The sequence below is a fragment of the Natrix helvetica genome (assembly GCF_964273705.1).
Source record: "Natrix helvetica genome assembly, chromosome: 5".
Classification (NCBI taxonomy): Eukaryota; Metazoa; Chordata; class Lepidosauria; order Squamata; family Natricidae; genus Natrix; species Natrix helvetica.
This window is the reverse complement of record NC_138551.1, coordinates 62320703-62334645: the sequence shown is the minus strand read 5'-3', so window position 1 is coordinate 62334645 and position 13943 is coordinate 62320703. Positions and strand designations below refer to the sequence as shown.

At 43.3% G+C, this 13943-nt stretch overlaps 1 protein-coding gene across 1 annotated transcript in view; it reads right to left on the bottom strand.

Moving 5' to 3' along the window:
* Positions 1–754: 754 nt before the first annotated feature.
* Positions 755–13943, bottom strand: part of INPP5F (inositol polyphosphate-5-phosphatase F) — a 60089-nt gene continuing 46900 nt past the window's right edge. The window contains exons 16-20 of the mRNA XM_081955322.1: positions 7919–7990; positions 7736–7809; positions 6470–6598; positions 4375–4462; positions 755–3342 (exon numbers count right to left, since the gene is read on the bottom strand). Of these exons, the coding sequence (XP_081811448.1) occupies positions 2187–3342; positions 4375–4462; positions 6470–6598; positions 7736–7809; positions 7919–7990 (1519 nt within the window). The 3' untranslated portion in view covers positions 755–2186. The remainder of the gene's footprint in view (positions 3343–4374; positions 4463–6469; positions 6599–7735; positions 7810–7918; positions 7991–13943) is intronic.

Here is a 13943-nt window from a genome sequence, read left to right as displayed (position 1 = left end):
AGAACACACCAGATTTTAATGGGATTGGTCTGAAAGGCATAATAAAAAGTATAATTTGTTGAACGTGGCTCTCCACTTACAATAGGTTCCATAATCGATTACTTTTCATCAAGTTTAGCTGTGTGAATATATCCTAAATAGTCATAAATTTACTAATTATTTACTAATTATATATATCTCCAGAGAAGCATTTAATGAATATTCACAGGCTATACTTTCTGAACTTTAGAATAAGCACAGATAACATACAGCAAGGAAAGACACTATAAAATGAGATTTCAAAGAAATGTGTATCCCGTTACTTTGAGTCCTCATAAATTTGAATTTGATCAAATGGTATTTTCAGAATATGTAACTCAGGAACATTCAGCAGGTAAAAAAAGAGTAAACTGTTCTGTAAAAATTACAGTCTAATGTTACCTGAGGAGCAAAATTTTAAATATGACTTATATCCGCTTTTATGGCTGATCAGCTAGCAGTCTGATATTTCCAATTCCTTCTACCTTGAAGAAAAGCGATAGAAAGTGTTCATGGTAATTATTTAGACATTCCTTCAATCTGTTACATTAAGGTCCTATTTCTCATGGCCCCAGACAGATCTGTGCAGTTGCTCCTCTGACATAATCAAAACAGCATCCTCGGATTTTTTTTTAGTAATTATGTTATCCAAAAAATAATAAAGATGTCTTAAGGGGAAAAAAAACAAGCATAGAAGCAGTTTTAGTCATGTAAATGAATCGACAAAGATCCTTAGTATCTTGAACCATATACACCAAAATGCATAGTATTTTATTTTTTTATTAAAATAGCTCTTGTTTCCCACATTAAAACAATACAATTTTATTCTGAATATACTTAAATGTATAGATACTCTCAAAAGAACACACATCAAAGTATTAATAAATAAATAACAAAATACAAACAGTACAAAAGTATCACACAAAAGACAGCTTAAGTAAGTTATCACTTCTGATATAGTAGACACACTCAGACATATTATAATTGACTCATTAGCTGTTCAGAATACTACATGCAATCTAGCTATAGTACACGTGTACTAACAAAAACCCAACTTCTAGAATAAGGATAGGTTATGAAGGAAGAAGATTGCATTCAGTGTTGTTTCTGCTGCTACATTCTATTGTAGTTCATCCATCACAAGACTCTCTTGGGCAACAGAATGCTTCTAAGAAATGAGCTAGTATTTAAACATTCATTTCTCTGCTAAAACTGATGTTAAGATTATAGCTACAGTAACTTCTGAAACACATTGCACTGATCACATTTTAGACAGGAGAGTAAGTTATTATGGAGGAATATGTTGTCAGTTATTACTGAAGATGATCCCTTGAATATGTTTAGGTAATATCTCCTCGTACGGATATATTTTTAATCAGAAGTTGATATCAAGCTTAAGAATTTTGCTTTATTCCACAAAAGACTATGCTCTAAGAATATGCAACTAGTTTCTTGTAAAATAATGCATTATGGTTTCCAGACATATTGATTTTATTTTTAAAAGAGGATTATTATTATTATTTTCAGCTAGAAAAGCCCTTTCAGCAGTTGCCCTGAAAGCTTTAACAAACATACTTTCAGACACCATAACTACTAAACCAACAGAGGTAGAAAGAAGCAAGGAACTGGTGAAGGAAAGGTAGAATAAATGCCTAAGCATTTTTTTTAAAATACTCCCTCTGCAGTGACCATTTCCTTAGGAATGAAACCTGTTCAAGAAACACAAATGTTTAAAAAATTAAATAAAAAAAATCTGAAGAAAAATAAATAGAATGCCATCTATGAGTAAAATATTCACTGGTACAGTGCAAGATTAATAAGGTAACAGGTGTTTAGTACCAGATCCTTAATATAAATATTCTACACAAATCTGAAGACTTATAAAAAACTTGCCCCAAAAGATATAATTGTGTATCCAATCACCTAAACAAACAGCATGCACGTCAACAATTGCTGTGCAACTTACTTGTTTAGTATATTTACGGTCGCTCACTTGCTACAAAACAGTTCTGAAACCTGTTCAAAACCTAACTAATTTTTCTCATCGGTTTCTGTAAACATTGTTACTGGTATTCTTAATAACAATACTCCGTAGTTTGCCCTTCTTCCCTAGAATTTATGTTACACACAATATTTCTTCAATAGTATATACAATGGGATATTGAGCTCTAAATCTGAATTATTCGTGTTTGACACTGGGTAAACATTTCTTTCAATTCATTTTGCTGAGTTTCATTAATAGTTTCTGGTTCAGCTGGGCTCTTCTGGACTTTAGCCACAGCAAAGTTGATTCCTTGGGTTAAGCCAGCTTGTGTAATGTTAGCTACCTGTGCCATTGAACTGCGTATCTTTGCAAAGGGAGAGACGGCCCTGCTACCATTATTCTCTGCTGGTGAAGGAGTCGCATGAAACCCTGGCTCAGCTTCAAGAACAATAGATGAGGAGCCTGGGCTTTTATGAGACTTAAATAAATTCATCTGTTCAACCACTAAATACTGTGGTCCTATCTCGGAAAACGATACATCCAGTTTAGATGGTCTAGAAGGAGCCTTATTAGTTCCCAAACAATCAGCTGCCCTAGGAGCATTATTGCTAGTATTATGCGCCACTTCTGGGAGTTCTTGGGGACTTCTCTCACATTCTGAAACACTGTTGTTCATCTTGATTTTAGCATCCTGGACAAATCTGTGACAGTAAACATCAATCTGTTTAGTGGCATCTAGTGTTGTATCTTCAGCAGAAAGAGCTTCTTGAAAAATTTTGCTCTCACGTTCCTTGTTCATTTGGTGTCCAGATTGTGCAACATGGATGTCTGAAGGAACAGGAATGCTAATATTTATATCGGTGCTGCTCACAGATTGGGACCGACTATTTAACCGAGGAGCAGATGCAATGATACCACAACTAGGTAAGACATAATCTATCTGCCCGTTCTCTAAAGAGTCCATGAATTGCTGGTCGTCGTCAGATCTGGAATTTGTCAGGAAATCATCTGAATGGAATGAGTCGTTATCAGACGAAATCTCAATATCCGATTCTATATTGGCATTAGTATCAGTCATGGCATTTTCCATGGTTTCAAGACTACTGTCAGATTTCCAAAGATTTACTTTCAGATTGGGCTTTAAGAAATTGACTTTCATTTCAGGCTTTGTAAAGTTTCCCAGTTTTCTAAGATTGCTGATATTTACGTTGGATTTGGTTTGTTTCACTTTTTGATTAAGAGATGAAAACTTGTTCATTAAGTAATTCTTTCCCAGGGCCAAAGAACCTCTATTCTGGGATCTGATCCCAATGATGTCCTCATGTGGTTTGCTGCTCTTCCTGAAAAAATGAGAAAACTAATAAGTTCCTTTGTTACTTGTACAATAAAAACAGCTGCTTTTGATCCCTTCTTTTATTACACAGGGTGTACCAAAAATCAGGCTTCACAGACAATTTATTACACAAGTTACATTAAATGTTTGAATTGGTTAGGGTTAGGTTTACCATTTTCTTTTAAATACACCTTACTCATTTGATGCATGACCTTTAAGCATTCCAAGGTACAGTCACATTTTCTCTGGCAAAAAAAAAAATCAATAAAGCATTCTGATTGGCTTAGAGGACCTGACTTTGGTGCACCCTGGATATATAATAATTCCCTTTTTTATTGTGGTTTATTAGTACCGAGGCATTCAGCATCCTCAGTATTGCAAGACAGAATCTTCAGGTAATATAAATATTTAAGAACTTTTTGGAGTCCTTAGCGCCCTCTGAACTTGGAATGTTTTCTTGTAAGTGTTTCAGTATCCAGTTAAGTAACCACTCAGTGCTACTCAACCCCAAAAGCAAAGGATCCAAATTGATTTGATTTTATTTACATAAAAGCAGGAAAGTAATGATGCATTAATACTAAAAGATGGCTGGTGTATAGGTAGTCCTCGACTTACAACTATTCCTTTAGCAGCCATTAGAAGTTACAATAACACTGAAAAAAACGACTTACAACCAGTTCTCACATTTACAACCATCGCAGCATCCCCACAATCATGTGAAAATTCAGGTCCTTGGCAACTGGCGTCTATTTACAATACAATATTGTATTCCAATATTTACAATACAACCTCCCCAGCCAGCTTCTGACAAGCGAAGTTAAAGAAGAAAGCTGGATTTGTTTAACAATCATGTGGTTAACTTAATAACTGCAGTAATTTGCTCAACCAATGTGTCAAAAAAGGTAGTAAAATCATTGAAATTCTGGTCTCGATTGTAGCTGTAAGTTGAGGACTATCTGTAATGCATACTACAAGAGTTGTAGCTTAAAGTGAATTAGATGTCAGGGAATTTATGAACATGAAAAAAATTAAAATTCACCTCTCCAGTTTTTTCTCAATAATGGGGACATCTAATCCCATGGCCTGCTTGGTGATTCGCAGCATTTCTGCAATGCACTGAAGAGTGTCTGAAATACAAAGAATTAATCGAGAATTCCTGAAAAGATCATATTTTTCTCCAGCTGATGTGCAGGAGGGTTCAGGAGTAGGAGTGGGTTGTTCAATCCTTATTTGCCCAAGAGACTGAGTCAGAATTTAAGCCACGCCTCCAGCTTCCTCTGCTGATATCCAATTCCGACTCAGTCTTGCCCGAAAAGAGATGTAAAAAACCTTTGCTGTTAGTGAAAATTGGTTTTCTTTCCTAGAATAGTTTTTTTTAAATTTCTTTTAATTAAATTGGTATCGCTACTGGATGGAAGGTGTTTGAACAGTGTTTCATAACACACTTCGGAGACAGGTCTCAGCCCTGTCGACTGTCCTGGTCTTGGACGGTCGGGAGAGCCAGGGCCGTCATCCGGTGGTGGTTTCTACGGGGGGCGGCAAATCTTTGGCCCCCTGGTGGTTCACATGTTCTTGGGATTTGTCCACAGTCCTACTGGCCCTAGTGGATCCTCCTTTTGAACTGCTGAGGACTGTCTCCTTGCAGTTCCTCATATTAAAGGTGGTTTTCCTGGTCACCACGTCGGCTAGGAGGATTTCAGAGTTAGGTACCCTCTCTGTCAGGGAGGACCTTTGTATTTTCCAGCCTAACCCAGTGGTTCTGAGGCTTGATCCTGCCTTTATCCCAAAAATAAACTCCTACTTTCATAGGGCTTAGGAGTTAATTTTGCCAGACTTCTGTCCCAACCCGTCTCATAGAAAGGAGAAATCCTAGCACAAACTGGACGTGTGGAGGACCCTCCGTACTTACATATGGAGAACGGCGCCCCACAGAAAAACAGGCATTGTCTCCTTCCAGCCTTCTGCCATGGGTTCACGGGTGTCCTCTTCTACTATTGGATGCTGGTTGCGAGCTTGTATTGCCAGAGCTTATGAGGCGAAGGGCAAGCCGGTGCCCCAGGGGATAACGGCTCATTTAACTAGGAGTGCGGCCACCAAGGCCGCGTGGAACACTCAGGCTCTGATTGGGGATGTTTGTAGAACTGCAACGTGGGTTTCCCCCTCACCTTTCATTAAGCACTATAGATCGGATGCGTTCGCATCTGCGGAGGCATCATTTGGGTGTAGGGTGCAACAAGGAATACATGCGCCCTCGGGTACCACGAACCAGTGAGTTCCCGCCCTAGGGACTGCCGCTTTGGTATGTCCCACTCCTGGACCCTCCTGCGCCATCAGCTGGAGAAGGAACGTTGGTCCTACCTGAACGTTCTTTTCAGCGTGGCGCAGGACGGTCCAGGTCCCACCTTAGTTATTGCTTTTTGGTTAGGTCTGGGTCCCGGGGGGCTACTAATGCTGCGGGCAGGGCCTGTTCTTCTTTCGTTTCTCTAGTTGGAACTGTGCCTCATCGGAATTGGATATCAGCAGAGGAAGCTGGAGGCGTGGCTTAAATTCTGACTCAGTCTCTTGGGCAAATAAGGATTGAACAACCCACTCCTACTCCTGGACCGTCTTGCACCACGTACTAACATGAAAGGTTCATCTTCATTTTACATCAAATGACTCATATATTAAGAAAGATAGGTACTTAAGCAAAAAGCAAAATAATTAAGCCATTTTAGTTGCAAAGATTCATTTTTATCCTTGACATAAAATAAAAAATGAAGATTTGTACTAGATACATGTTGTAGTACTCATTGGAGTGGTACATCTATTGTCTGAGATATACTGCAAAATGCATGGTAGTGAAAGTATAATTGAAAGTGAAGTATAATTGAAAGGGCGCAACTTCTCTTAAATGTGTATGCTGCCCTTTCAGAAACCTACTCTCTGCTCAAAAATCAGGAGTGGACAGAGTTCTGGTATCAGTAATTCAGTAATTAAATTGGCTAATTAATTTAAAATATAGTTTATTTTCAAGTAAGTTATTTTATTATTCAACTATTTAAATGCCGCATTTCATTTTCATAGCTAAATTGTAATTGCACAGAAACATCTAAACTGTTTCTATTCATTAAAAAAATAAGTAGATACTTTACCTTTTCCATCCTCTTCAGGGCTGCGCACCACAGTTCTAAGCGTATGAAAGTACCCACTAGTATCTTTGTATTTATGATGAAGCCTCATGCACGAGAACTTGGGTTTTCCAAAGAATGTTGGTTCAGGACCTTATTTTAAAAAAGCAGTAACAATTCAGGAATGCCGAGTCTACTTTTTAAACAACACACTTCATTATATCCACCAGGAGCAAGGACTTTCCTAGTTCAACTCGAATGAACTACTTTTGGGTTCCACTTATCTCTGAACTGTATGCTGTGATTCTGTTCTATAGCTTCAGTTATACACTATTAAAAGATTAATCCCATGGATTTTGTTGCGTTTTTCTTCCTTATACCAGTGAGTGGTAATAAGTGAACATTGAGGCTGAGGAGAATTTGGTTTATATCTGGTTTAGCAATGAAGCTCACCAATTACTTTTGGTCAGTCAATCTCTCAAATTAAGAGGAGCAGTAATTTTTTTTGTACTTTGAGTTCCCTGGCAAAAGGCAGAATATCAAGATAACATTTTCATAAAAGCTCACCACCTTTTCTATTGTATTGCTTTAAAATTTTAAACACAGGGATTCCTCCATAGCATTACATGCATGGAAACAGCCACTGGCAGTAGCAAAATAGGTAAAGAAAAGAAATATCTAAAACAGTTGGTATATGTTATATGGCTGTTCCATGCCACAGCCACCGTTTTATTAAACCCAATACACCTCTCCCGTGTTTTTTTTCCAGTTTGCTCCTTACTCGGCTTCCTTTAGCCTCTGCCATCCTTAAGAGCAGTATATTTAACCTCCCATCCCTTCCCCATGAAAAGGCAGGCAGTTGGCTTATGTTGCTCATAAGGAATTGAGTTCCAAGACCATAGCACCAACTAAAGGGAAAGGGGGAAGAGAAGGCACTGGGACATCAGTGGACTAATTAGTTCACAGGCAAAGGGGAGCTGAGAGAAAAAGAGAAAAATTCAGCAGCTTTGCTTAGTCACTTGGTAAGATTCTCCAGAATTTACCTAGGCCACAATCTGGAACAATTAAGATGTTCCTGGATTCATTTCAGCTAATTACAACCTGCTCAGAACAGTTTGGCTAACTTCAGAGCCACTATTCATGAATTTGTTTTCTCAAATTGGAAACAAAATATTTGTTCATTTGTTTCATGATAAAGAATTACAATCAAAAAAAAAAATTTTCCCCCAATTACCGATACGCTACAATTGCCCTGGCAAGAAATAGGGATATAGGAAGCAAAATACATACCTATTTCTATCTTCTCCAAATCTTCAAGGCTCAGCCTTTGATACTGATTGACTTTATCTATTTCATCATCATAGCTACAAAGGGGAAAAAATGCCAAGAATTAAATCTTCACTGATAGACGAACTCTGGATAATGCAGTTCTGACAATTTTGTCTACAATGTGAAATAAAAAGTATTACTTACTAGGCTACGTAGTATGCAGAGTTAGAAAGTAGAAGAAGAACATCCACATCTCTATGAGTAGCATCAATAAGGCTAAAAATAAAAGGATAGTAGTAACAAAAATGTTGAAGCATAAATCTCATAAAACACTTTTTGAAGATTTTTCTATTTTGTAGTTAGGATGGAAACATTTATTAATAAATCATAAACCCAGTTCCTGATTCCTGAGCCAAGCAGAAGGAGGCTTTGCCTCCTGCCTCACATTCTGAGATTCCTGTTCTAAGCACATTCATCCCACTGGATTCACTTCCCACAGTTCAACTTCATCTTTACCTGCTGAAGAACTACTTTCCTAATATTGATGTCCTTTAGAGAGTAAATGTCCTTAATTATATTATCCTTCATTAACATGCAATACAAATTATTGTTATGCTAGCATCAGCTAAACCCAAGGAGTTGCAATCATGATATAGCACAGCCTCATGTAAAGAGTTACAAGGGCTGCAACATTATAATGATTTTATTTCATTCTTGAAACAAACATTCATGGATGCTAAATCATACAATGAAAAACAAAGTAATTAAAGTACTGCTTAGAAACCACTAACAGCAGAATCAAAAACAGACTAAAACCTGAAGCTTAGAAAATATGAAGGGAAAAGTACTTTCTCTAGCATCAAGCATGGACCATAAAGTAAACACAAGAAAAACTTTCTAGCAAGAACATTCTATAATTGTGTTATGTAAAATATACTTTCCCTAATACCTTTTACTAAGTCTAAAGATACTGAGTATCCCCCCTACAAAGAATAAATCCTTTGAGTATTTTATGCTAAGCAACCAGAATAAGCAACAAAAGACTGTTGTATGTATCTGAACGGTCGTTCTCGGTGCGCTGTGTGAGAATCCAAAGGAATGGGTTAATTTTGGTCTGGTTGCCTAGAGACTGAATTAAATGAATTTGGCCACGCCTCTCTCTTTCACTCAGCTAATCAGTTTTTTCAATGGAAGGCATGGCTGTTTCAAGAGATGAGAACACATTAGATGTCCTGCTAACTGCGACACTCACTTGCCACCTGCGACCCTGGGCTGAAATGTGAATGGGTAGGGTTGGATTCTCACGCAGCACACCAAGAACGACCGTTCAGGTAAGTACAACGGTCTTTCTCCAGTGCGCTGTGTAGAAAATCCAAAGGAATGGGATATGCCTAAGCATACTGAACTAAGGGCGGGTAGATGACCGGTCCAGGGAGCCAGAGTCCGAGTGAACCGCCTGCAGTACCCGACGTCCAAAGGCCGCCTCGGCTGAAGCATAGACATCCAACTTGTAATGTTTAATGAAGGACGAGAGAGATGACCATGTCACCGCCCTACAGAGCTCGACAGAGGCTTGCATTGCCCAGGCCGTGGCCACACTGTGCGTCGAGTAGGCTGTCACGTTCCAGCGTGACTGACAGCCCTGCGCCTCATACGCCTTGGTAATACATGCCTTCAGCCATCTTCCAATAGTGGTGGACGAGACTTTGTCCCATAGAACCGGGAAGGAAGGCAACAAAAAGGGCCTCTGACCGTCGAAAGGATGCCGTGCGCTTGATGTAACGTCGAAGAGCTCGATGCACGTCGAGGTGGTGCCATTTTCGCTCACAGGGATGCGTTGGATGAGGACAAAGGATCACTCTATTGGGGTGGAAAATGCAGAGGTCGCTGCGGACTGACAGGGCCGCCAACTCCGATATCCGCTGAGCCGAAGTTATGGCCATGAGAAAGGCCACCTTCAAGGTCAGTAACCAAAGACTGATGGAACAGATGGGCTCAAAGGGAGCTGATGTCAAGGCTTCTAACATGATGGGCAGCTCCCACGATGGATAACGATGGACCATCGGAGGTTGGCAGCTCCCCTAAGAAAGGCACGAACCCTGGGATGGTGTGCCAGGTAGCGGCCCGTGCTACTGTGAAGAACTGTGGAAAGAGCCGCCGTCTGTCTTCGTAAGGTGTTAGAGACCAGTCCCCTATTCAGGCCATCTTGGAGGAATTCCAGGACTTGAAGAAGGGAAGCCGATCTCGGGGTGATTCCCAGGGGACAGCACCACCTGCAGAAAGCTGACCAGGTCGCATTGTACACTCGCATAGTAGATGGACGTCTAGCCGCTTGGATGGTACGGATGACACATGTGGAGAAATTGTCATGTCTCAGCATGTCCCCCCTCAATGGCCAACTGGAGCCACTGAGGGTCCAGGTGGAGAAGGGCTCCTTGGGTGAGGATTATCCTGTTGTCTGGGATCTTCCAAGGAGGGGCGATGGACAGGCTGGTTAGGTCGGCAAACCAGGACCTCGGGGGCGACCAGCAACACCTCCGCCTGCTCCAACAGAATCTTGCGAATCACCCTCAGGATGAGTGGTAGAGGTGGGAATGCATACAACAGCACCTGGGGCCAGGGGCAGAGGGAATGTCGACCCCCTCCGCCCCGGGTGTCTGGAACCTGCTCAAGAACCGAGGTAGGTATGCATTGGCTGGAGATGCAAACAGGTCTACTATCAGGGGCACGAACCTGCGGGACAGGTCGTGGAAGAGGTCCAGATGGAGACGCCACTGCGCCTGGTCTAGTCATCCGACTCAGCCAATCCGCTTGCACGTTCGTGGAACCGGAGATGTGATCCGCCCTGATGGAAAGAAGATGAGACTCTGCTCACAGACAGAATGCCTGTGCCTCCAACATCGAAGTCTTGGAGTATGTGCCTCCCTGGCAGTTGATGTGTGCTTTGGCGGCCACGTCCGTGAGGATCAACACGTGCTGCCCCTCCACTAGGTCTCTGAACTCCCAAAGGATCAGGTGGACAGCCCAAAGTTCTATAATAATAATAATAATAATAATATATTTATTTCTTAGCCGCACCCTCTCCCGAAGGACTCGGGGCGGCGTACAACAAAACATACGAAATAAATATGTAAACAAAACAAACATAAAGCAAAAACATACACTGAGACATACACAAGGAGGAGGTCGATTGATAAAAACAATTAAAATACAGAATATAAAACCCCTAGAAATTAAATATAATTAAAATACCCAGTTAAAAACCCGTCAGGAGCGATATGGTTAGATCAAAGTTGAGCCAGGCCAGCTGCTTGGAATAGGTGGGTCTTAAGCTTAATACGGAAGGAGCGGAGGTCAGAGGTATTCCTAATATCCGGGGGGAGGTCATTCCACAGGGCTGGGCCCGCCACAGAGAAGGCTCTACTCCTAGGCGCCGCCCCACGACATTGTCTAGCGGACGGCACCTGGAGGAGCCCCTCTCTGTGCGAGCGAATTGGTCGCAGGGATGTATGGGGCAGAATACGATCCCGCAAGTAACTAGGTCCTAAGCCATGGAGCGCTTTAAAGATAGTTATCAAAACCTTGAAACGCACCCGATAGACCACAGGAAGCCAGTGCAGCTCGCGCAGGAGCGGTGTCACATGGGAGTACCTAGTACTCCCCATAATTACCCGCGCGGCTGCATTCTGGACCAACTGAAGCCTCCGGGTGCATTTCAAGGGAAGCCCCATGTAGAGAGCGTTACAGTAGTCCAAGCGAGACGTCACCAGCGCATGAGTGACTGTGCGCAAGGCATCCCGGTCCAGTAGGGGGCGCAATTGGCGCACCAGGCGAACCTGGTGGAACGCCCCCCTTGCCACGGCTGTCACATGGTCATCCATGGACAGCCGGGCATCCAGGAGGACGCCCAAATTGCGCGCCCGCTCCACGGGGGCAAGATGAATGCCCCCAATGGCCAATGATGGGATTAATTGGCTGAACCGGGGGGCTGGTACCCACAGCCACTCCGTCTTGGAAGCCAATTGATGTTGTTTGTTAAATCCTGGGGACTCCAACATCCCTGGGCTACGCAGGAGTGGGTGTGAGCTCCCCAACCGTGCAAGCTGGCATTGGTCGTAATTGTGACCCGATCCAGCTCTCTGAAGAGACAACCTTTCAGCAAGGCTGAGGAGGTCCACCAGTAGAGAGAGCGGATCACCTTGGAAGATAGCCGCACCGTGATGTCTGGAACTCCCTTGTGCTTCCTTTGGTAGGGTAGGAGGAACCATTGGAGCTGCTGTGCGTGAAGTCTGGCCCAGGGAACGATCCCTATGCAAGAGATCAGTTTCCTGAGTAGTGTGTAAAGAACGGAAGGATGGACTGATCTCTGGGTCAGAACCTGGTTTGCCAGGGTCCGGATGCTCGAGTAATGGCCATGAGACAGAGACACCTGGCATTGAACAGTGTCTATTGCAGCCCCTAGATGTAACAGTGATGTGGCTGGTAGTAATTGGCTTTTGTCCATATTTACCATAAATCCGTGAAGCTGCAGTGACCAAATTGTCGCTCGAAGGTCTTGGTGGGCCTGCCTTGGAGATGATGACTGTATCAAGACATCGTCGAGATAGGCTTGAAGTCTGATGGGACGTGACCTGAGATGGGCTATCACTGTAGCCAGCAGCTTCATGAATGTCCTTGGGGCCGATGAGAGGCCAAACAGCAGGGCCGGGTATTGGAAATGGCGCCCTGCATAAGTGAATCGTAGAAACTTCCTGTGTGAGTGACGAATAGGCACATGAAGGTATGCCTCCTTGATGTATACCAATGTTAGGTAGTCTCCCTGGCGAATGCAGCCCAAGGTGGTTTGCAGTGACTGCTTTTTGAAATACTTGTACACCAGGTATAGTTCAGCCTCTTGAGATCCAGGATTGCTCTCCACCCACCGGAGTTCTTGGGCACTAAGAACAGAATAGAGTAAAACTCCCTCCGCTCTTGACCTGAAGGGACCGGTTCGATGGCGCAAATATTCAGAAGGTGCTGGATTTCGGTGTCCATGAGAGCCCTCATGACCCGGCACTTGGAATGGAGCACTGAACGAACCGTCTCGGGGGGTGGGGTGGATAGAAAGTCTAGAGTGAGGCCGATCCGTACAGTCTGGAGTACCCAAGCGTCAGAAGTTGACTGTTCCCATTGGTTGATGAAGTAACTCACTCACTTCATTGACCACCAATGGGAATACCAACCTGAGAGTCAGCAGTACCGACGTAAGGGTTGGTAGCCGGAGCCTTGGCCTCCACGTCTGGGCTGGGACTGCTGATGCTGCTGGGGCTGCTGCTGTTGCCGGCCCCTGTCCCGAAATCCGGATCTGTCATGGGGTCTATCTGATCCCTGGTAATAGGATCTCTGGTATTGGGGTCCGGTGGACCCCGAGTCCCCCTTAAAGGGCTGCCGGCGGGAGTACGGTTGAGACCTGCGGTCCGCCCGTCTCTGAACCGAGGAAAGCACTTTCATATTATCTTTGTTTTCTATGAGAATGGGATCCAGAGCTTCCCCAAAAAGCTTCTCATTTTTGAATGGGGCTGCCGCCAGTCCGCCTGCTAATGGCGGAGCCAGAGAAGGCGGCGGGATGTGACCGTAGTAGCCAATAAATTCCAAGGCCGCCACCAACGTATTAACATCTTGGTGGATGTGCATGTCCTCTGGCGCTAGTCTGGACTGTAATTATCTAAGCCATACCAGGGAAGTCCTATTGAAAAAGGATGCGGCTGTAGATGCACTAATCGCCCAGGCAGCCACCTGGTGCGATTTGCGAAGGTTTATTCAGCCTTGCGGTCCTCTGCCTTCAGATGCGTCTGATGGAACAATGGCAGGTGAGGTCAAGGCAGTGACTGGTGGATCCACGGACAGTAATTGGAGGAGACCTCCAGATCCGGTCCGGGCCCAAAAAGCCTCTTGTCATTATTACTCGGTGGGAGAACCACAGCAGATTGGGACCGCTGTCTCTGGATGACACCCAGAAAGAGTTTGGGAGATGAAATGACCTCTTGTTCCAGAACTAGTTCTGAAAACAAGCATTCCGTGGAATCTATCCGCAGGGAGGGTTCCACTGGTGTGCCCTTGCCACCGATGTTAGCGGTAGACCTAGCTTTGCAGAGCAGGGATTTGAATAGAGTAGGCCGGAAGAGGCCCCCAGGAGTAGGGACACCCGGGGGGGGGGGGCTCCCTCATCGTCTGATAATTCATGGTCACC